Source organism: Chelonia mydas, chromosome 24, assembly GCF_015237465.2.
Source record: "Chelonia mydas isolate rCheMyd1 chromosome 24, rCheMyd1.pri.v2, whole genome shotgun sequence".
NCBI classification, from domain to species: Eukaryota; Metazoa; Chordata; order Testudines; family Cheloniidae; genus Chelonia; species Chelonia mydas.
In genome coordinates, this window is record NC_051264.2 from 17427256 (window position 1) to 17450859 (window position 23604).

The 23604-nt window shown below is 56.2% G+C and overlaps 2 protein-coding genes across 8 annotated transcripts in view; one reads left to right on the forward strand and one right to left on the reverse strand.

The window, feature by feature from the left end:
- Positions 1-23604, reverse strand: part of LOC119563548 (phospholipase A2 inhibitor gamma subunit B-like) — a 33130-nt gene extending 9526 nt beyond the window's left edge. The window contains exons 1-7 of one of the 6 annotated variants that reach the window (XM_037883290.2): positions 23408-23604; positions 22563-22677; positions 19545-19672; positions 18943-19059; positions 18086-18238; positions 17583-17723; positions 16078-16425 (exon numbers count right to left, since the gene is read on the reverse strand). In XM_037883290.2, the coding sequence (XP_037739218.1) occupies positions 16214-16425; positions 17583-17723; positions 18086-18238; positions 18943-19059; positions 19545-19593 (672 nt within the window). In that variant the 5' untranslated portion in view covers positions 19594-19672; positions 22563-22677; positions 23408-23604 and the 3' untranslated portion in view covers positions 16078-16213. Of the gene's footprint in view, positions 1-16077; positions 16429-17582; positions 17724-18085; positions 18239-18942; positions 19060-19544; positions 19676-20285; positions 20945-22562; positions 22679-23407 lie in introns of those variants that run through there. The other 5 variants (XM_043535214.1, XM_037883289.2, XM_043535215.1 and 2 more) reach the window with 5 other exon arrangements.
- Positions 3074-13628, forward strand: LOC114018752 (phospholipase A2 inhibitor NAI). 2 transcript variants are annotated; one of them, XM_027819237.3, is made up of 6 exons: positions 3074-3189; positions 8094-8200; positions 10127-10243; positions 11495-11647; positions 12037-12177; positions 13265-13628. In XM_027819237.3, exons 2-6 carry the CDS (start codon positions 8152-8154, stop codon positions 13477-13479), a joined length of 675 nt encoding a protein of 224 aa, XP_027675038.2. In that variant the 5' UTR covers positions 3074-3189; positions 8094-8151; the 3' UTR covers positions 13480-13628. The 2 variants fall into 2 exon arrangements, with proteins under 2 accessions (XP_027675038.2, XP_037739219.1); XM_037883291.2 differs by lacking the exon at positions 3074-3189 and adding an exon at positions 7347-7503.

The window sequence follows — 23604 nt, forward strand, 5'->3', positions numbered from 1 at the left end:
TCTGTTTTCCCTGCCAGCTCCAAACTGAAACTCCCCCCAGCCCCTCCTCTGGCCTTTGTCTCCTTCCTGGGCCAGGAGGCCACCTGATCTCTTTGTTCTCCAACACCTTCAGTTGGCACCTTGCAGGGGAGGGGCCCAGGCCATCAGTTGCCAGGAGACAGGGTGTCGGCCATTCTCTGTGCAGACAGCATCATATCTCCCTCTAGGGCTCTGCAACAATCACACACCCTTATCCCACCCCCTAGACACTTGAGAAATGAATAGGGGAAACTGAGGCACCCACACAGTATTCAGAGAAAACATTAAGAACATTCCCACTTCGTCACAGTCGGCTCAAGGAATTAATTCAGAGGGGCCGATGTGAGGCGGGGGGAGAGGTGTCTGAGATGATTCCAATGGTCCCTTCTGGCCTTGGACTCTATGTTCTAGATGGTGCTGGTCCTGCCATTAGTGCAGGGGACTGGACTTGACCTCTCGAGGTCCCTTCCAGTCCTTGGATTCTATGACTCTAGGGGCTGTGATTGTGATATGAAGAGATCTGGGCTGAGTCCCCCCAAACCCTCCATGCCACGAGGGTCCCATCTGCGTCGTGCCAACACAGACCTGGGTGGATGGTGTTTGCAGCAGGGCCCAGGGGAGCTGGCAGGTAGAGCGTTAGGTGGGTTCCCAAGTTCACATGTTGAGCGCCCAGAAAAAAGGATATGAAGCAGCTGTGAATTGTCCATGTGCCAGGGGAGATGGTCAGGGTCTGGGGTATGTAGGGGCAGGACGGGGAGCCCCTGTCCATTACAGTGAAAAGGCAGCAGGCGAGAAGGTGTCTCCAGGGTACTGTGGAGAATCAACGGAAGAGGTCACAGACAGGGATGACAGTGCAGGCGCCTCCCTTAACTCACAATTTCCTGTATTTCAGATGTTTGTGTTTTGCTGAACTCGAGGCTCTGCAAGGGTAGGGCCTATCACCAGGCAGCCTTAACCCAGCGTTAACCAAGTCCCCCCCCGCCCCCCCGACTTCCTGCTTAAGTTTTATCCTTGGATTTATTCCTGGAACTTGGAGATTACCCGATTTGGTTAGCCAAATAACGGGGTGCAAGAAGGATGAATTTTACAAGAGCACAATCAGTTGAGACTCTTGGTAAGAGAATAACAGCTTTCTGGGGACACGTCCCTCGCTGATCCCAGAGCGTTACCAGATGTGCCCATTACTTTGGGGTATGCTCATTTATTAGGGTTACTTTCGGGGAGGGGGGGTGTTCTGTAATTCTACCAATGTACTGCTTGTGTCACTTGTCTTCTCATACGGAGCCCTAGTTCTCCCTTCTGCAAGTCCCTTCCCAATGGAGCTCTCTTGCAGGGCCTCGGTTCCCCAGGGCTGGGTTCCTCCAGCTCCAGAACCGGATACACACACACACATATTAACAGAACAAGTCTGAGTGGACTGATCAGAGAAAAGACTTGCAGAGAGCAGTGGAGGGCAGTGGGAGACACACCCAAACCCCTACTGACAAGGATGACAAGATTAAGGCATCTCCGTTAGCATACAGAATGGAGAACAGAGGCAAATCCCCTAGCCTCATCGCATGAAAGAAGGGACAGGGAGACATCTCCATTAGCGTACAGAATGGAAACAAAGAGGGTTTTCTTTAGGCTAGACAATAGGACCTGATCACGCTTGGCTATGGGTGGTGTTTTCTTCCAGGGAGCTCACGATGCAATTAGGCTGCTTCAGTATTTTGGATATCAATCAAGGATTCATGACTAGAATTGGTCTGATAACTGCTGAGCTGTGGGTGTGCAGGCATGGGTTCGTTAACATCTGGAGCAGAGCTCCCCCATCATGCAGTGCTTCCCTGCTTTTCTGGTCCCAGAGTTCCCTGCGGTTCTTGCCTTGGAATCTCTGTTCTCCATTCTGTCTGCTAATGGAGATGCCTCCCTGTCCCATCTTTGATGCAGATGAGGCTAGGGCAGTTGCCTTAATCCTGTCACCCTTGTCAGGAGGGGTCTAGGTGTGTCTCCCACCGCCCTTCACTGCTCTCTGCAAGTCTTTTCTCTGACCGGTTTTGGTTCAAGCCGGGGGGCGGGGGGGTTCTCCTTCATGAGTCAGACAGGCTGGATACTGCGCCCTGGTTCCCCAAGATCACAGAGCTGACTGGTATCAAGTACAACTCGATTCAAAGACTCACACAGTCCGGCAGGATGGCAGGCAAACCAGGAAGAGGTGGAAGGAGAGCCAGCTAGGTCGGAGCCATCACCCCATGGGCTAGTCTCCAAAGCAGAGGGGAAGTTTTACACCTCTGTCCCAACGGTGGAAGATGGCAGGCGGTGGCCGACGACACCTGCATCGGAGCTGTCACTTGAAGAGGAAAAAACTTTTTAAAGGTTGACATGAAAAAGGAGGACTGAAAGATTTTGGCCTGACTTTTCCTGGAAACATTGACAACTGTTTGAAATCGTTTCTTTTTTGTCAGGTTTCAGAGTAACAGCCATGTTAGTCTGTATTTGCAAAAAGAAAAGGAGGACTTGTGGCACCTTAGAGACTAACCAATTTATTTGAGCATAAGCTTTCGTGAGCTACAGCTCACTTCATCAGATGCATACCTGTCATCCGATGAAGTGAGCTGTAGTTCACGAAAGCTTATGCTCAAATAAATTGGTTAGTCTCTAAGGTGCCACAAGTACTCCTTTTCTTTTTTCTTTTTTGTGCGACCTGGCTTTGGACCTGTTCGCTGTTCGTTTTTGTGCTGCAGCCCGGGCAAGCGTCTGTCCGACAGAAAATCTTCCAAACTCATTATTCTGCCCACAGAGGGACACGCAATGTTTTGCCAGACTTTCTAATTATGGGCCACCGGGTTTCCGAAGAGTCCGAAAGAGGAAATAAGTCACAAAGGCGGGGGGGGGGGGGGGGGGGGGGGGGGGGGGGGGGGGGGTTGGGGGATACTTTGAAGCAGCATAATAATAACAATAGATTATTTTTTGTTTTTGTTAGCAACACACCGACGGGGCGTTGAGGAATGGCACAAACTGCCATCCTGGGTACTTTAAAGAGTGAGACGTGTTGCCGTAGCCGCGTCAGTCCCAGGGTGTTAGCGAGACGAGGCGGGGCAGGGAATAGCTTACGTTGGACCCACTTCCACTGGGGAGGGAGACCAGCGTTCGTGCGACACAGAGCACGTCTTCAGGTCCGACCTCCAGGTAAGCTCCCAAGCTTGTCTCTGTCTCCCTCCCATCCAGAATCGGAGCTGAGGGCAGGACCCCCACTGTGGGGCTCTGAACACTAGGACACGCTGCCTTCCTTAGCCCCCCCCATGCACGTGGTGTGAGTTCAGCCCGTCTCCTTATGTCTCTGCCTCACACACAGGCCAGGCCAGGCCCACCTTGAAAAATCAGCGTGACCCAGCTCGATTGCTCAGGGGTGTGAAAAATCCACCCCCCGAGCGCCGTGCTTACACCGACCGATGAAACCCGGGGAACTAGCTGCGGCTGCTGGGGAGCTGGATGGACTGCAGCCACGGGAGAGCCCCGCCTGTCGCTGGAGCGAATCTCTGCCCTGGAGCTGTCGCGTCTGAGGAGCAGACACGGCCCGCACCCCTCCCGCACCTGCTGCTCCGCTGCACTTTCTAACCGCTGCCAAAGGCAGAGCGTGGGCGGCAATGGACTTGAAAGCTGGTTTTACCCTCGGGCTGTGGTGAAACTTAGCTGCAGGGCTACGGGCCCCGAGCTGCAGGGAAAAGGCGGGTACCAATGAGGGGTGCTCTGCGTCAGCCCCCAGAGCCCCCTTCCTTTCTGTACAGAACCTTAAATTCCAGGGCCTCCGTCTTCTTTAACCCACTCGACCCCCAGAGCAGGGGCTAGAACCCAGGCATCCTCGCTCCCCACCCCTCTCTAACTCAGTAGAGCCCTCTCCCCTCCCAGAGCTGGGGAAAGAACTCAGGAGTCCTGGCTCCCAGCCCCCTGCTCTACCCACTAGACCCCACTCCCTTCACGGAACTGGATTAGAACCCACGAGTCCTACACTTCATCCTCATGCGGCAAACAAGCCAGGAAAGAACCCAAGTGACTCCATAGCTCCCAGTCCAGTGCTTAATCCAATATGCTGCCAGGCCAAGACTGAAAACTGTGTTTTGCTTCTTTGTGTGATTTTCTTTCTCAGCAGGAGAGGGGAAGTGATTGTCAGGGCGCTGATGTGTCCAAAAATGTGGGCCCATCTGGCTGTAGGTCACTGCTGCTCAGGGCAGGTAGAAAATGATGGTCTAGAAAAGACAAAAAGGGGAAAGGTTTAAGTTTTTTTGTGTTTGAATTTCATGACAATTCAAGATTGTTACATTCCAGCCAGGCTCCAGTGCAATTGTTGAATCAAAGATTATTAACCAAAGATGAATCCAGCAGTAGGCAGAATACAGAACACGGACATACCCCCCGGAGCTGGGGAAGAGAATGTAGCTTGCTCCCTTCCTTTGTACGTGGTGGAAAGCTGCCAGCGTTCATCCCCAAACGAACTTTCCAACTTTCTTTCCTTTGCTAGGGTGTCAGCCAAAGACACTCCTTTCTGGAAGGAAAAATCCTTTCCCATGAGTCATGGGAAATGTCACCACATGTTCTGTGACGGGATGTCTTTTATGGCCTCACTTTACCTGAAGGACCAATCGGGAGGAATTGCTAACCCAGTCGTTATTACTAACAGTTCTGAATGAGACAAACGGGCAGTATTTGCAGAACCCACCTGCAGTAACAAGCATCCCTTATCAATCACCCACTATTGTGTAGAACATACTTCTGCAGACACCCCCTTAGGCCGAGGGGTCTCTTCCCATGTCGTGAAGTCAAGGTAAAAAGCAGGATTAAGAGATCTCACACCTATCTATTGAGTTCATTTTGCCTTCATCCATCAGAATCACTAGATTTGAAGCAAAGTGGATGTGGATGGCTTCGGGGGGGATTTTGCACTGCTGCCCTCCCCTGGCCTATACCTGCCTACCACACACACAAGGTTGTGGGGCCTGTGTCCAAGGAGTGGGGTCCTTGGAAGTTGTCCCTTGGGAGGTAGAAATAGGTGATGGAGTCTGGTAGCAACTTTAAAGCAGGCCGGTTTATTGACTAGGGACACAGCAAGTCCTGCTTCTCTGAACGCAGGAGCAAACATGAATGAAAGGAAAGCATCTTTGCTCGCGCTCTTTAGTCACCCTCATACCCTTGCTACAGGCGTTTGAGGGACCACACCATGCAGGCCGGCTTCTCTGCGTTGCCTTCGGCGTAGCTCTGAGTGGTCTGCCTCCCCCCACAAAGCTGCTTCCTCAGCAACGCTCAGAAAAACCCTCGTCCAAAAACTCCAGGTTGGGTGCACAGCCCCATTCGTCTTAGCCCGGAGTTTGTGAACCACACGTCCTGACAGCTGAGTTAATTGAAGGGTGCATTCAATGAGCAGAGGGGGGGCTGTGGGCTCCCCCAAATGGTGTCCTCCACCGGCACCACCTTGCACAGAGACTGTGGGCACAAGGTGCATTCTGGTGGGAGCGGGGCGCTCTGCAAAACGGCTCTTGGCAAAAAAATAAACGGAACTAAAATAGATGCCCAGAGCCAAGCGGAAAAACCCGCGGGCTGCACTTGGCCTTGTTTTAAGATACTTTGGCTGTCATTCATGTGTGCACGCCCATTCAAACAGTGCTCTGTAAAACTCCAGGGCAGGTTCGCACTCTCTTTCCTTTTAGCTTGTGAGTCACTCCTCATTGGGCCAGGCGCTCATCCCTCACCATGCTTTGCCCTGCCCCGGGTTCCCTGCTAAGGGTGGGGCAGAGATCAGACCTCCCGGGTCATGGCCGAAGACATCCAAGAATATCCACTGGAGCCAGAGAGACTCACGTCTCCGGCACGTGTGCAGGGGGCTTTGCAATTCCAGCCCAGTCCAACATTAACCACGACTGAACTTTGACCAGCCGCTCGGGCGGGAAAGGGGGAACTGCATCAGCAACGCCCCGATCTCGCTGCTCGGCAGCAGCGTTGGGTGGAGGGCATCCAAGGTGCATTTGGAGACCATGGCAGTGGCATGGTTTGAGCTGCTGGCATCTGTCCAGCCCTGTTCCCGGGAAAGGCGTTTCTCCGCCCTGATGCCCCAGGCCCTGGATTGTGCAGACAGGGAAGTGGAGGTGGGGGCTTGCTCCTGAGGGTGGTGGGCACCGTGCTGCTCCACAGGGGTCCCCCGTCCCAGCCATTGGACTGCACTTAGGGTGACCGTACGTCCCATTTTGGCCAGGACAGTCCCCGCTTTAAGCACTGGCCTGACTTCTTTTGGCAAATGCCAACTTTTGTCGGAAAAGGTGGGGTGCGGTACAGATGGGCGAGCCGCAATGCCAGGCCCTTGTAGGGGGGGAGGCAGGGCTTGTGCACGGGTGGGGCAGGCAGGGTTCCAGCAACCAGTGACTCCAGCCTCGCACAGGGAGGGGGCTCGGGCAAGCGGTGCCATGTGTGTGGGGTTGCGGGGGCTCACACCACCCTGGGCTGTGTCCAGTTTTCCCTTTGGGAAATATAGTCCCCCTAACCACACTCCCACCCCCACGCCCCATGGTTTAATCACTATACCCCACTCTCCTCTCTAAAGCAGCCAGGTGCCCTGATTCCCAGCCACCTGCCCTTCTAACCAGTCAATACCACTTCCCTTCCCCTGCCAGCAAGAGAACCCAGGCATCCTGACCCTCAGTTCCCCGCCCTGTTCTAACTCACTAGACTCCACTCCTCTCCCAGAGCCAGGGATAAAACCCAGAAGTCCTGACAACCTGTTTTAAGTATGAAATCTCACTCACCTCTCCATGGAACCCAGGAGTCCTGGCTCCCAGCCCCCCACCCCACGCTAGTCACTAGATCTGGTTCACCATTGTGTGGTGCTTAGGACTCCTGACCTTGAGCCCCCCCCCCAGACCTCGCTCCGGTCTCTGTGGAACCCAGGAATCCTGACTGCCATTCCCAACCCTGCCACCCCTGCGCTCCAACTACTACACCCTACTCTCCACTCTGCAGAACCCAGGGGTCCTGGCCACTCCCATCCCCCACTCCTCTGAGCACTGCACTCCACTTCTCCCAGGGATGGGAATGAGACCCAAGAGTCCTGCCCTTAACCCACATGCCCTGAGCAAGCCAGAAATCGGACCAGGAGTCCTCCCACCCCATCCAGTGTGTGACCCACTTCCCCAAGTTGCCCCCCATCCTCCAAGATTTAAAGGGGAAGCAGTTTCATTCATCTCTGTGGTTTTTGTTTCTCAGCAGGAAGGATGGGGACTTTCTCAACGTGTTTGTGTGTCCAAATTGTGTCACTGTTGGGTGGGGGCAGGGCTGGGGAGGGGTCTAGGAACTTATGGACGCAACCAAATAAAAGTGCATTACATCAGCGCATGTACCAGAGCCCTTCTGTAAAAGGAGACGAGACAGATGTTGGTACATCTTTTCTGCTTCACTCAAATATCCGTCTGCTCCACCCCCAGCAAACTTTACTCTGCCTGAAGCCCCTAACGAGTTTTGGTAAGTCACATCCCTCTGGTACGTTGGTGCTCTAACTGCTAGATGCCACTTCCCTCCCAGAGCAGGAATAGAACCCAGGAGTCCTGGTCTTGGCCCCAGCCCTCCCTGCTCCAGCCACAAGATCGCACTCCCCTCCCAGAACCAGGGAGACAACCCAGGAGTCCTGGCTCCTGGCCCCGCTTCTCTAACCACTGGGGTCCAGTCCCTCTTGGAGTCAGGAAAAGGCCCAGGTTGGGGGAGCTATCTCTCAGGGCTGTAGGGAGCAGCCTTCTTTGACACCCTCTGCTGATAGAGTGGCCAGCTTTGTCTCTCTCTGTCAAACGGAGCAGCCTCTTTTGTCTCTCTCTTCTTTTCGGTTCTTGCGTGTACTGTCGCTGTATTCTCAGAAACAAAGTCATGCTATGGGGCAACCTTCCAGCAGGAGTATTTGAAGTTGTTCTCTGACTTCTCCCTGTGCGTGCCACAAAAAACCCAGCTACGAAGGAGTCAGAGCTGTGGCTACCCCAGAACTGTGGCAAATGGCTCTGTGGCTCTCCCCATCCTTTCGGCCCAATCATGCATGTGCAAGTTCCCTTCTGATCTCATTTCAGCCCTGCTACGAAAAGCCCTCCAAAGACCCCAGGGTGGATCTACCGCTGCCACATCACCATGCAGTCTTCTCTTGCCGTCTGCATCCTCGCTGCTCTCCTGGCTACGGGTGAGTGGGGTCTGTTCCTATAGGGGCTCATTTCCTAACTTTACCAATGGCTCAGAGCCACCTGCCAGGTGAAACTGTTCCTGAACGTAACCAAAAAGCAGCCACAGGATAACAGGGAAGCTGGGGTCGTCTGTAACCCTTCTGCCTGTCAGAGTTGGCAGCAACAAGGGCCGGGGTCGGGATCTAGGGGTTCCATTCCAATAACAAAATGCAAAACCGTCTCGAGCCCCCACCCAGTGGCCTAGGACAAATCTATACCACCCCCGCTGGGCGCCTCCAAGAGGCAATACTTCCCCTCTCGCAAGCAGAGAGTCTGAGTGTAGCAAAAAGCCTTTTAATAACAGAGAGAAACAATGTGGCATTATGTTGGGGAAACACCACCCACAGGATTCATAACACAACCCATGAGCAAAAACCCACCCCAAGCAAATTGGGGCGTGTCCTTTCCCTTTGGTTCTTGAGTCCAGCAACCCCAAATAACCCAAAGTCCCAAAAGTCCAATGACCCCAAAGTCTCTGTCCCTGGTCAGGGCAGCCCCAGAGTTCAAAAATTTATCTGCAGAGTTTTACCTCCCAACCTGGGTGGAGATGGGGCAGGGGGGAGAGTTAAGGGGCCCAACCTCTCCATGGGGCACCACTCTGCCAGCTGCCCCCATGAGCTGCTCCAGGCATCCGACAAACTGCTCTGCTCTACCAGTCACTCTGCCTCCCACAAACTGCTCCACCCTATAGCTTCAGGCTCCCCCACTGCTTAGCACAACACTCAGTGGTTTCAGCTCTGAGTCAGTTTAGCTCTTTTGTGATTTCAGCTTGTAGCAGGGGAGCCCCAGGGCTGGTGCACCATTAGCCCAAAGTGAATTCAGCTCAGCAGCCTGTAACTAGACTCCTAATAGAATCAAAATTAGCTCTGATATTCTACAGTGCAGAGAGGAGGAAGTACAATTAGCATGTAAGGCCCTCACCCAGAGGGGGCATACCACCCACTATCAATACCTATCCCCAGCCTCTCTCCCTTCATAGAGTTTTGGAACCCATGTCCCTTGCCTAGCGAGTGCTACTTAGTTGATGGTGAGTCCCTCCATCATAACAAAAGGCCAAGTACAGTTCCACTGTCCTTGATTCACATAATCAGGATAATAACACTTTATTCTTCCTGTCCCAATAACAGAGACACTGGGGATCCCACAGCAGCCAAAGTGACCATTTGGGCAGCTATGGCCTCATTCTAGGCGGGGTGGGTGTGCCTATGCAAATGAGATTGGCCCCTGAAGTTCTTTTCCACAACTTACCACACCTCACCACCAGATGTCAGGGTGGAGCTCATCCTGGCTCTGCTTACACGTCTGAGTGACAACATCCGAGGAGGAGGGGGCTGGAAGTCACAGTCCCCGTCGCAGCGAGTGAAACAATTGTGGAAATGGGAGGAAATATTTATTCTTTAAATCACAAGAACCAAGTTGTGACGGGGCATGTTTCAGAGCTGGCCGGAGGCCAAGGACGTTTCGAGTGGGCATTGTCTGTTGTGTGACAGGCAGCGGATCTGAATTTCAGTAGCAGGAGTTCCAGGCAATATGAAGGGCAGTTCTATGTGACCCCCAGCGGTGTCAGTGGGGCCAGGGCCCAGCCAGTGTCAGGGGGGCGCAGCTGCACTGGACTCGACGGCAGGTGTCAATCGGCCTTTGCTGAGAGTGAGACCTGGGGATCTCTCTGGGGTTTGTGAGGTGGGAAAACCCACTGGGGAACTAAAATCTGCAGCGATCCCGGGGAGATGCAGCCCCCGAGCAGCGTGAAATGTTTGTAGCCAGCTGGGACCATTGAACAAACTGGGGCAGCGCGGTGGATGAGGGACCCCAGGGCGCTGCACCTGGTGCTCCTCCGCAGAGCCCAGGACAAATCCAGGTGGGTCATGTTCTCGCTCCGTCCCCAGGGGCCTGTCTGCAGTGTCCACATTGTGAAGGAGACGGAACCAGCTGCACGGGCAACCTACGGACCTGCCCTGCTGGGCAAAACTCTTGTGGCGTCGTTCTGACAGAAATTACACTCGGTAGGTGAGATGGCCCCTACCCAGCGTGGGTCAGGGAACAGTCTGGGGAGGCGGGGAGCCTGGGTCCTCTCCGAATCTCAGATCCAGGAAGGGAGTGGGGTGGATGGGTCTGAGCAGCATTTAAGGAGCCAGGACACCTGGGTTCTATTGCAGACCTGTGGCTAGCTCCACAATGGGGCCTTTGGTTTCGCATTGCAATGCCGACCCCCCAGGCGACTCGCCAGCCAGTGGGCCGGGGCCCGGCTCCCCGTACCGTGCATGGGGACAGGGAGGCGTCTGAGGAGGGGATGCACCAGAGGCCGCCAAGCCGGAGCCACCTAAGCCAGCCAATAGGAAATGTCGAGGAAAGGGGTGTGGCCTAAACCTTGCCCCTCCCCCAAAGTTTGGCCCCTAAGTCCCACCTGCACAGAGACATCCAGCTCTGCTTGGGGTCCACAGCCGGGAGCCCCTCACTGGGAGTCCGGTATCCGAACTGGGTCAGCCCTTCCTTGTCAATGCCAGCAGTGGAGGAGGGGCTTCCAGGAGACCCCAATGGCTGGGCGCTAAGCTGGTCCCTGGGGAAGCCAAGTTCAAATCCCCACTCAGCCCAAATTGGGGTGGGGACTTCAGCCCAGATCCCTCCCCTCCTATGGTTGTGCCTGGCCCTCTGGCCTACGGGCAGGTCTCTGTACATCTCCCCTATTGAAGCCACCCCACATTGTCTGAAACAGTTAAACATTCCCTGGAACCTGATCCCCCAGGTCCATTGGGAGTATCCGACCCACTGGGCTCCTGGGTATACGGGGGGAGCAACCCCTCCCACCGCCAGCTCCTCCCCTGGCGGGCTTTCTGCGGGGCCCGATCCATTGGTTGTGCTCTGAGGGCATCCCCTGGATCAGGCGCACAGGTGAGATCTTCAGGGAAACACCAAGTCTGTGAATCCCGCCGTGGCTAAGGGGTGAGCTGGACGCCCAGCATCGGGATTTCAGGAGCCCAGCACGTACCTCCTGGTGGGAACTTTGGCAGGAGATTCGGGGCCCCCAGGGTTTGGCGGCAGCCGAGTGGGGAGCAGGACTATCTAAGTGCTGGATTTAGGTGCTGAAATGTCTTTGTCTAGCCCTGCAGGACTTTGGGTGAGTCACTTTCCCTCTCTGTGCCTCAGTTTCCCCATGGGTAGAGGAGGGCTAATGGCTCATGGAGATCATTGTGAAATGGGCGTCAATGGGGTAGGAGTGGAAGGGGGAAAAATCTCTGTCTTCTCCTCCTGTGCAGCGGGAGAGAAGATCCAGACCATTTTCAAGGGCTGTGCGACGTCCAGCCAATGTAAAGCCGGCTTCGTCTCGATGAATTTTGGGAAGGGAATGATAACAAGGACGAGCATCGCCTGCTGCATGACACATTCCTGCACACCACAGCCTGTTAAAGGTACATCTCCCCGTCTCCTCCCCCATCCCCTGCACCTCCTGCTGCCTGGAACCTACCCCATGTTAACTTCCTGAGACTGGTCCTCCCGCCATGCAGGGGCGCCCCATGGAATAACACTCACCCACTGGTTGGGTGGAGTTTAGTGGGCGGGGCTCTAGGCTCCCACCAGGTGTGAACCCAGCTGACCCCACCCGGGGCGGGGTCCAGGGCTGCCTGCTGCAACCCCCCCCCCCCCCCCCGCCCCTGCTACCCCCGGCGTCCCCGGAGCTACAGCGCCCCTGCAGGGGGCCCCCGGGGCTGAGCTGTGCAGCCCCCAGCTGCTCTCCCGGCCCCGACCCGTCCTGGGGCTCGTCCCCCGAGCTGACTGCGTTTGCTCCGCTTCTTCCCAGTGCCCCCGGCAGACCCCAAACCCAATGGCCGGCGCTGCCCTGGCTGCTACTCTCTGTCCTCTGAGCAATGCCGTGAAGAGACCGTAGCGTGTGCTGGAATCGAGAACCAGTGTGTCGACATCGCCGGGCCCCAAATATCTGGTAACTTGCATTCATTTCTTCTGGGGTTATTTTTCCTTTGCTGTTTCCCCCTCCCTCTCTCCCCCGCCCGCCCCCGAGGGCAGAAGCGAGATGCTGCATGTGGTCCGCTAAATAAAGGTATCGGCTGCAGATCAGGACACCTGGGTTCTGTTCCCAGCGCTGGCCTCTGGTGTGACCTTGGGCCAGTGTCTCCCCCTCCCTGGGCCTCTGGTTCTCCTCCATCCATTGCCTGTCAATAGTTTAGTCTCTAAGCTCTTCGTGGCAGGGATTGGTTTAGTATTGGGAGACCCAGTCAGGCCGGGCCCTGAACAGAGCCCCAGTGAAGATAAGGGACCCATACTCTGCTGGGCGGAGATATAGGGAGATATAGTCCATGCCCCAAAGATCCTGCGACTGTAACCCACCCACCTCCTGGGTGTGGTCTCTTGTCCCCTGTAGCGGCACCGAGACCACTTAGTGAGAAAGTGTTGACAGCCTTAGCTAACAGCCAGTTGGCTTTGGCTCATGCGCTAAGCTCCAGAGGTCCCAGGTTCAATCCCGCCCGCCAACACCCGGTGTCTGTCGGCGTTACACAATCTCTGTAGCTATAGTGGGGATCATTCTCCCAGTTTCAGAGACTGGGAAACTGAGGCAGAGAGTGATGCTGTGATTTGCCCAAGGTCACACAGAAAGGCAGTGGCAGGGCTGGGAATCGACTCCAATTTTGCAGGATCCCATCATGGTGCCGTAACTCATTATGAAGCCGCCCTTCATAAAGATCCCGCCGCTGACACCAACAGGGAGCTGCTGCTTTACAGCATGAGTAGCGTGGCTAATACAGGCCATATCCAATCTGGGTATCCTCAGTGTGCTCTAGATCTGGGCTGCAAGTGACTTGTTGAAAGACACACAGTGAGTTTGTGTCACAGTAAAGGAGAGGGGGGAGACGTGATGATAGGGACCGCAGAGCCAAAGGGAAGGCTGTGGGGGGCCTAGGCAGGGCTCACAGGGGCAGAGCTGAGGAGGGGCAGGTTGTTGTGTCCGGTCCAGTTCAAGGAAAGGAGCTGCGGGCTCACACTGATCACCTCCTTTCCTCCCCTTCATGCAGGTGTATCTGCCACAAAGACCTTCATGAAGGGCTGTGGTACTGAGTATGTCTGTGCCCAGGTAAATGCGGGTTCTGGGACCTTTGCAGGGATCCATATAAATGTAACCACGGCCAGATGCACACCAGCCCCCGTCATGTCCAGCACAGCTCCAGGACCAGCCGGGCTGCTCTTCCCAGCCCTCGCTGGGCTCCTCCTGCTGAAGTTTCTCTCCTGATTCCCTACCCAGTGCAATGGCCACGCTGCACTCAGTAACACCCAGGCTGCCTTTGTCCGCCCCTCTCCCCACCCAGGGGCCCTGGGCTCCCGGCCGGATTCGCTTCCCCTTTATATTGGTCCGCTTAATAAAAGAAACTGGAGACCAAAGTCTTTAGAAATTTGTTGTGGGGAAATTTCAATTCTAGTGGGCAGGGCTGCCAAAAAGCCAATTAGTCAGTGACCCCTAGTGGTGAAATGGGGCAGCACAGGTCAGGAGCTACAACCCCCAGCGGGACCCCAGGGTCTGGCTGGATCCAGCATCTGCAGTAAAGAACCTTCCTTTATAGTCATCACAGCCAAGTCCTGCCCCTACCGACCCCGGCAGTGCCCCCTACAGCAGGCCCCCCCAAATTACAGGCCACTTTGGAAACTGTTGGCCAAACCTGCAAGGGAGATTGTGTGGCCCAGCTGGGAACAGAGCCTGGTCTCAAAAGCTTTGACCCAACACGCAAGCACATGCTTAAATGTAAGCACATGAGCCTTTGGGGCTACGTCGGGTGCTTAAACTTAAGCACCATGCTTCAGCACCTCGCTAAACCGGAGCCCGTGATAGCAGGGCACAGAAGGGCACAACGGCTATATAAGGCTCAACCAGTTTGGTAGAAAGGACCTAGGTTGCCCGCATTCTCCACCAGTGTCACCTGCACAATCTAGGGCACCCCACCTAGGGCTCAAGGCGTGACCTGGTCAATTTAGGCACCCCCACCCTTTTCCTGCCGACGGCTTGGGCTGTAAGGCACCTACCCTTACCCACAGGGCTCAGGAAGAAACCTGGTCAGTTTAAGTACCTGACTTTCCCTCGGGGCTTTACGGGTCTGTGGAACCTTTTCCCAGTGAAAGGGCCTTACACAGCTGTGCTCTAAACATCGATTTACTAGGAACACACAGAACACACGCACCGAGCAAATCTCTTGGGCTCGCCACTCCCAATATACAGACAAGATTCACCCGACGGCCAGTCAGGATCCTCTCATGCTATGTGTCACGGTGTCCCTGGGCGATGCTCTGGAACGGCTCCCCATGAAGCCAGGCAGGACTCTGGGGAAGTCTCCTCTCTGGGAGCAGCCTGTCTGCAGGACACACAGCTCACCCGGCTCCACCTTCCTGGGTCTGACCTCGGAGCATTCAGCCTCCTCTGCCCCTCTGTGCGCTTCCCACAGCGAGTCCGCCCAGGCGGGGTCCTGGGGGGGGGGGGGCAGAGGGTCCTGCCCCCCAACTCCGCAGTCAGACGTGACTCTCAGCCAGCCAGTAAAACAGAAGGTTTATTAGACGACAGGAACATGGTCTAACACAGAGCTTGCAGGTGCAGAGAACGGGACCCCTCAGCTGGGTCCATTTTGGGGGGCAGTGAGCCAGACAATCATATCTGCCCTTCACTCCATGTCCCAGCCAGCCCCAAACTGAAACTCCCTCCAGGCCCTCCTCCTCTGGGCTTTGTCCCTTTCTCGGGCCAGGAGGGCACCTGATTCCTTTGTTCTCCAACCCTTTAGCTCTCACCTTGCAGGGGGGAAGGGCCCAGGACATCAGTGGCCAGGAAACAGGGTGTCAGCCATTGTCTGTGTCCAGACCCCTGCACACACCTGCCCTCTAGGGCTCTGCAATGATCATACTCCCTTACCCCACCACCTAGATACTTAAGAACTGCCTAGGGGAAACTGAGGCACCCCCACACTATTCAGAGGAAACATTAAGAACACTCCCGCTTCGTCACACTATGCCACTTCGTTGTGACCTTCTCTGCTTATGCAGATGGTCAGCGTAAAGACGCTGGCTGGAGTTTATCTTACCATTTATCTGTATCTTCCCTAATTTCCCAGCCCCTGGGCGTCTTTACTTTACCACCTTGGTGGTTAACACTCTCATTAGGGACACTCCTGGGGCGGGGCGGGGGGGGGGACTTTATCAGGACAACAACACTCTTTTTTTCTATTTTAGTGGTGAACTCCCTGAGTTCCCCCCCCAAGGCTGGTTTAATATTGGGGGTGGGGATAAGGTCTCAGGCCTACACATGGGCAGCGTAGCGGGGAGGGAGCGCTGAGCCCAGCAGAGGTGTTCCCCGGCCAACAGGGGTGCATGAGCTCAGCCCGCCCCCACCCCATGGATGACTCTGGGGAAGGGGCTGTGTTCCCTGCCTGGCACAGAGGGGACCTGGGACAGAAAAGCTGGGGGCAGGTCACTGCCCGGCCTGGGGCTGGAAGGGGGCTGAGCTGTGGCACCAGCTCCAGAGGGAGGGTTTGGAGTTGCAATCGCGGGCCCCACAGAGCAGCGCCCCCAGCACCGTGAATCAGGGAGCGGCTGCCTGAGGCCGGGGAGCTCCCGCCCGCTCTCCTCCCCATGGCCTCGCTCCCGGTGCTGATGCTCCTGGCTGCCCTGCCGCAGCCCCTGGATTGCTACGGCCGCTTGGCTGAGCCTGCGGGCGGCTCCTTGAGCCCCATGTTGGACACAGGACTAACTGCACCATTCACCTGATGCGCGGCGGCCACGCTTCCGTTCTTACCCGGCTTCTTGAGGGCCCCACTCGTGAGAATTAAACAGAGAAACAACAAATCCAGAGTTTGCTCTCCAGTGTGTTTTATTCAGTGCAACAATATCCAGGGGAAGTGAGTCCAGCCAGGAAGCCCTGGCGGGGAGAGGGGCTAACACAGGCTGCAGGGTGGATTTCAGTGCAGTGGGGCCGTTGCACCGGGTGGGAATCAGGAGAGAAGCGTCAGCAGGAGGAGCCCAGCGAGGGCTGAGAGGAGGAGTCTGGCTGGTCCTGGAGCCGCGCCCGCCGCAGAGACCGTTGTGCATTCGGCCATGGTTAGATTTGCACGGATCCCTGCGACGGTCCCCGAACCCACTTGTAGGTGGTCGCAGATGGACTGGGAAACGCAGCCTTTCATCACCATCCGCGCTGGGTTTCCACCTGCTGGGAGGGGGGATATGGGCGGGGATGGAAGCAGGCGATTGTGGTCAGGGGAGCAGCGCCACTCCTCGAGCTGGACTAGGACAACGGCCTCCCCCCCCCGCCCCTAGGGCCCTGCCAAGCTCCCCCATAGCCTCCATCTCCCTGTCTGCTCTGCTCCCCCCAGCCTGTCTGAGCCTGGATGGCCTCCCGCTTCTCCTCTGCTCTGTGGCAGACACACCGTGTCCTGGAGCATGTCGCTTAGAGCCGACCAAGAGCATTCATACAGGCCTGATCCATTATTAGCCACACCACTCATCTACAAAGCAGCAGCTCAGTGCTGGTGGCAGCGCTGGGATCTCTAAGCAGGGTGGCTTTGTAGTGAGTTATGGCACCACAGTGGGACTCCACAAAACTAGGTTCAATTCCCTGCCACGGCCTTCCTATGTGACATTGGGCAAGTCACAGCACGACTCTGTGCCTCAGTTTCCCCCATCTTTAAAATGGGGAGAACGATCCTTTTTTGTCTGTTCAGATTGCCGGTTCTTTGGCAGCAGGGACTGTTTCTTACGAGGAGTCTTTGGCATCTGGCAGAAGAGAGGCTCCGATCACAGGGGTCAGTCCAGTACCTGGCACATCAGGGCATTCCAGGACTAAGCCAGGCCCTACCATGAAAAGGTTAGAGACTAACCTATAGACAGGCAATCGATGGAGGAGAACCAGAGGCACAGGGAGGGGAAGACACTGGCCCAAGATCACACTGGGGACCAGCGCTGGGAACAGAACCCAGGTGTCCTGATCTGCAGCCAACCCTTTTACCTAGCGCAGCGGTTCTCAAACTTCATTGCACCGCGACCCCCTTCTGATAACAAAAGTTACTACACAACCCCAGGAGGGGAACTAAAGCCTGAGCCCGCCCGAGCCCCACTGCCCTAGGGGGGAGGGGGCAAAGCCGAAGCCCAAGTGCTTCATCCCCAGCACAGGGGAGGAGGGGCTGTAAACTGAGCCCCACCACCCAGGGCGGAAGCCCTCGGGTTCCGGTGGCCCCATTAAAACAGGGTCGCGACAGTTTGCGAATCCCTGACCTTGTGGAACTGACACAGCGTCTCGCTTCTGCCCTATGGGGAGCTGGGGGAGCCAAAAGAAAAATAACCCCAGAATAAATTAACTGAAGTCACCAGATGTTATGGTCCCAGCAGCGTCAAGACACTGGGTCTCGGATCCAGTGCACCGTATGGTCTCTTCACGGCATTGCTCAGAGGACAGAGAGTAGCAGCCCCGGCAGCTCCGGCCATTGGGTTTGGGGTCGGCCGGGGGCACTGGGAAGAAGCGGAGCAAACGCAGTCAGCTCGGGGGACGAGCCCCAGGACGGGTCGGGGCCGGGAGAGCAGCTGGGGGCTGCACAGCTCAGCCCCGGGGGCCCCTGCAGGGGGAGCTGTAGCTCCGGGGACGCCGGGGGCAGCAGGGGCGGGGGGGGGGGGGGGTTTGCAGCAGGGAGCCCTGGACCCCGCCCCGGGTGGGGCCAGCTGGGTTCACAGCTGGGGGCAGCCTAGAGCCCCGCCCACTAAACTCCGCCCAGCCAGGGGCTCAGTGTTATTCCATGGGGCGCCCCCTGCAGGGCGGGAGCACCAGGCCCGGGAAGGTAATGTGGGGCAGGAGAGATGGAGCTGGGGAGAGGTACCTATAACAATGGTTGCTTTGCAGGTGTCTCCCACGCAGCAGGCGATGGTCGTCCTGGTGCTCATTCCCTTCCCAAAATTCATCGAGATGTGGCCGGCTTTACATTGGCTGGATGTCACACAGTGCTTGTGAATGCTCTGGGTGTTCACTCCCGCTGCACAGGAGGAGAAGACAGATTTATTCCCCTTCCACACCCACTTCACAACAACGCCCAGGTGCCATTAGCCTTCCTCTACCCATGGGGAAACTGAGGTCCCGCAGGGCTAGAGAAAGCCATTTCAGCACCTAAATCCAACATTTAGATCCTTCTGCTCCCCACTCACGTGCCGCGTAACCCTGGGGGCCCCAAATCTTCTGCCCATTAGGTCCTTTTGTTACCAAAGTTCCCACCAGTGGGTACATGCCAGGCTGCCGAGATCCTGACACTGGGCATTCAGCTCACCCCGTAGCCACGGTGGGATTCCCAAACTAGGCGTTCCCCGCCGATATCACCTGCGGGGCCTGATCCAGGAGACGCCTTCGGAGCACGCCCACCGGCTCAGGCCCTGCACAAAGCCCAGCCGAGGAGGAGACGGGGGCAGGGTGGCCCCCAGACACTCAGGAGCCCAGTGGGTCGGAAGCTGCCTGTGGACATGTGTGATCAGGTTCCAGGGCACGTTTAACTATTTCATACAGTATGGGACGGCTTCAACAGGGGAAACAGAGACACGCACCGCGGAGGCCAGGGAGCCAGGCACGACCGTAGGAGGGGAGGGATCTGGGCTGAAGTCCCAGCCCCAGAGGAGGGACGAGAACCCAGGCGTCCTGGCTCCCCAGCCTGTTCGCTGACCCAGGTTGGTTAAGGTCCCTCTCACCTACCCAATGTGGTTACTGTCCGAGCGATGGCGCAGGACTCCTGCCCAGCTGGGCAGGTCTGCATGGCGCCCGTGCAGCTGGTTCCCCGGCCTGCACAAACCTCACACTGCAGGCAGGACCCTGGGGAAGGAGAGAGAACGTGACGCGTCTAGATTTGTCCCTTCCCTTCAATTTAACTGACGCCAGCTGGGATCTGGCCCCATCGAGACCAACAGAGCTACGGCAATGGGAATCCTGCAGAAATGCCTTTTATATCGTCTTGAGCTCATGTTACTGGAATTCAGATCTGCCTTCCAGAGCAGAGACAATCCCCTGCCAGGAAAGCCCTTGGCCAGCTCTGAAATGTGCCCAGTGGAGATACATTTTAGTGATTTAAAATATAAATATTTCCTCCCATTGTTTCACTCGTCGTCATGGGGACTTTCTGACTTCCAGCCCTCTCCTCCTCGGACGCTGTCACTCAGACGCCCCCAGCTCAGCCCCCGTTATTCTGTGGCTGCTTTTCGGTTACGTTCAGTAACAGTTTCACCCGATAGGTGGCTCTGAGCTGTTGGCACGTTGGAGAAGTTAGGAAATCAGCCCCTGTAGGAACAGACCCCACTCACCTGTCGCCAGGAGAGCAGCGAGGATGCAGGCGGCAAGAGAAGCCTCCATGGTGATGGGGAAGCAGGAGATCGGCGCTGGGGTCTGTGATGCAGCCAAATCTCCAGCCAGGGGATTGATCACAGACGGGCTGAAATGAGATCATGCATGAGCCGGTCGACAGGGTGGGTGGAATCACAGAGCTGTTTGCCACAGCTCTGGAGTAACCGCATCTCTACCCCGCTTTGTGGCTGGTACATTCGCAGCACCCACCCGGAGCAGTCAGAGACAAACTCAAATACTCCTGCTGGAAGATTGTAGCGTAAGGTGACCCTGTTTCTGGGGATCCCAAACAATCATACACAGCAACCACATACAAGAGAGAGACAAAGCAGGCTGCTCCCTACCACAGGGAGAGAGAACTCAGCCCACCTTGTTCTAGATTGGTTTCTTCCAGATTGCTTCTGGTCCCATGCTTCCCCGTGGAGCCCCCAAGACTGTCAGCAGGACAAGGAAACTCCACTCCCCGCCCCCACTTTTAAAGCAATAGCTTTCCATTGCCATTGGTCCTCGACACACAATGTCCAACTCCCCGTAAAGCAGCTCTCAGCCACACATGAGTTTTGACAGCGGAGGGATCCCTTATCCCTCCTCCAGAGCCAAATTCCTTTGTGTGTCAGGACCCGCCTCTCATGTGTGTCCCTTTTCTCTGGCCGATAGGGCCTGCAAACACAGTTCTTCCTGGGCGGGGGGAAAGCACCCACCTCTCATGGCTGGCTCCCTTGCTCTCAGTTAGGTGTGACCTGCTTTTCTTTTTTGGTCTTACATTAGGGTGGCGTCTACCTCTCGCGATCACCCCCCGGCCGCTGGTTCTCTCGGCTGGTCTTCGGCCACTCAGCCCTCCGGCTGAGCCGCACACGCTGTCCCCACTTCCGGGGTATACAGTCCCGAGTTCTTATCACGGCCCTGGTATGGGGCTGTAGCTCAGAGGCTTCTCCCCCGAAGCACTGCCTTCTTCAACCACCCAGCCGGGGCCCGTCTCGGCACCCGCAGCTGGTGTCCTTTTCAGCACCCCTCCCCGGGCTCAGTCTGCAACCAGACCCGCAGAGCCCATCTCGGTACCCTCGCCTGGTCCGGCCAGGTCCTGGGCTCAGCCCCCGGGGCTTGGCCTGCCCGCACTGACATTTTCATGGTCCTGCTGCTGTTCTATCCAGCCAGCCAGCCAGGCGCCCGGTCTTTGGCAGCCTTCGCTGGTGCTGCCCGATGAGCTGCCCCTGGCTTGCTACTCATATAACCAGCCAGGCTCCTGGTCCTCCCTCATCACGCTCCAGGCAGGAACTGACCTTCTCTGCTCCGCTACTTGCCTTATATAGGGTCCTTCCGGCCCCGGATTGGCTGCTCCATCAGCCCCTCTGATTGGCCGCTCCTCTGCAGCCACTCTAGGCTGCCTGGAGGACTTCTCTCTGCTCTACTCTGGGGCAGGGTGAGGCAGGGCCATGAGGCCTCCAGCAGGGGGCCTCCAGACCTCGTCTGCCCTGCCGCAGCCCCCCTCCCCCTGGGGGCCCCCACAGCATCACCCCAGATTCCCCAGGGGGAGGGGGAAGCTACTGACCCCTCCCCCCAAGGAGATGGGGTTTTGTTCCCCACACCACCCGGCAGTGGTGCCTCGGGGTCACTCACCACAGACCATCAGGCAGACTGGGGGGAGACAGTCCCCCTCCCTCCTGGCGGCAGCTGCCTCTGCCCCCCACCTCTGTGCACTGCGCTTGGGCACTTCCCACCCTTGGAGGGTGTCACGGCATTGCCAGTGCTCTGCAGCTGCCTCAGTTTCCCCCATGTGGCTGGGCACTCCGCCACCCTCATGCTTCGTTCTGCCCCAGGCTCCCTGGCAAGGGCAGGGGGTGTGTGTGTGTGAGGGGGTGTGGTGGGGGCCAAAGGCAGGTGGCCCACAGGAGGGAGTTTAGGACCGGCAAACCTGGAGGAGTGGGGAGAGTTAGGAGGTAGGAGAAGGCTCCGGGGGAAAGCAGCGGCGAATGGGATAGTGCCAAACTTGGCAGCTGACTACACGGTCCCTGAGCCGGGAGCTGGATTAGAGGGTGGGCCCGGGCCCCCCTCCCGGCTGCTGATGCTGAGTGCATTGGTCAAGAGGGAATTGGATACCCTGGAAGGGGCGGGGGGACACGCACGGTGACCCGGCTTGAGGGCTGAGTCGTGAAGAGGAGGCTGCTGGAGAGAGAGACGCTGGAGGAGAAAGCGGCGCCTGGCAGAGCTAATCCCCGGGACGGCCAGCAGGAGGCACCACTCGTGGGGACTGAACCCCGTGACGGGGGGACAGAGCAGAGCTCCCTGGTTGAAGGAGTCCAAGAATTGACCCGGGAGTAAATTTACCCCGTGTGGCAGCGGGCGGCTCTCTCACCCCACCCCACCCCTCAGGTTTAGGCAGCTGTTTGCACTTGCTGGTGCTTCCCCTTTGAGACAACCCCACCACACCCATCAGATGCCGGGATCGCATGCCGGCTCTTGCCTTCAGTACAATGTGTGTGGTGGAGGAGTGGGGCTGGGAGCCAGGAGTCCTGGGAACCAGGATTCCTGGGTTCTATCCCCAGCTCTGGAAAGGGAGTGGAGGCTAGTGGATAGAGTGGGGAGGGGAGGCTGGGAGCCAGGACTCCTGTGTTCTCTCCCTGGCTATGGGAGGAAGTGGGGTCTAGTGTGATAGAGGAGGGCAGGGCTCCAAGACAGGACTCCTGGGTTCTATCCCTGGCTCCAGCAGGGGAGTGGTGTCTAGTGGTTAAAGCAGGGGGCCGGGAGCCAGGACTCCTGGGTTGTCTCCCTGGCTCTGGGAGGGGAGTGGGGTCTAGTGGTTAGTGGTGGGAGGCCTGGGAGGCAGGACTCCTTGGTTCTATCCAAGTGGAGGGTGGGGGCTAGTGGATAGAGTAGGAGGGGAAGCTGGGAGCCAGGGTAACTGGGTTCTATCACTGGCAACAACAGGGGAGTGATGTCCAGTGGTTACAGCACCAACAGACCAGAGGGGTATCACTTACCAAAAGTTCCTTGGACTAAAGTGGGTCTCGGGTGAAGTCGGTGGCTAATTCTTTAGAGCAGAAAAGCTGTACCCGTCTCTCGCTCTGTCCTGTCTCTGTCTCTCTCAGTTATGTGCTGTGATGCAATATGAGAACTTAGATTCGCACGCTTCTGCTGGGAGAGTCTAAGATTCTATTCCCCTCGCTGGCCCTGCCCACCCTTTGGGCGTCTGAGCACACTGTCAAATTCTCCTCCCTTCCTGCTGGAAAATCGAGTTAGAGGGATGAGTGAAACCAACTCCCCTTGGAAGGCTTGGGATGGCAACATATGGTAGCCGGTCACACCAGGGACAGGGTGGCAGGACTTCTGGAAGACACTCAGACACTACAGTGATAGATGTGGTATAAAAACCTATATAGACTAGAATAAGGCCTTTTGCACAAATTGTAACATCTGGCACACACCTCTCAACTTAACCATTCGGCTTTGCCTTAGCCAAAGGAGAAGAGATCTACTGGAATAAGAATTACAAAATGCTGTATAGAAGTTTTACGATTCCACTTTACTTTCACAATAATGTTCGCTTGTCTTGAAAAGTCTCCTGAAATAAATTGAACAGCGTGCAAAAACCAACCAACCAAAATGCTCAACCAAACACTTCGCCAAATGCAGTTTAGGCCCATTCTCGGCTCAGTATTTGTAAATTGTGAAGAAAATTTTAGATTACAGGGTAAAACCCCCCCGTTTTCAATTTTTTTTTTTTTTTTACAATTACAAAAATAAAATTGAAAAGAGCAGTCATAGCTTCCGAATTGCGGGCAGGGCCAAGATAATGGCACTATCTGACACCTCCACCAGCACCTACCTGTTCCCTTGACTTTTGGGCTACTGTCTTCAAAACCCACGTCTGCCAAACGTCCTCTTGTTTCCTGACCTTTTTAGATGGTTCCTAAAACTGCATCTTCTCCAGTGCCTTCTGCTAAACATGAGGTTTCTAATCGAAGGTCTCATGCAATAAAAAATGACACAAAAAGAAGCTTTACAAAAATTATTTATCCTAAA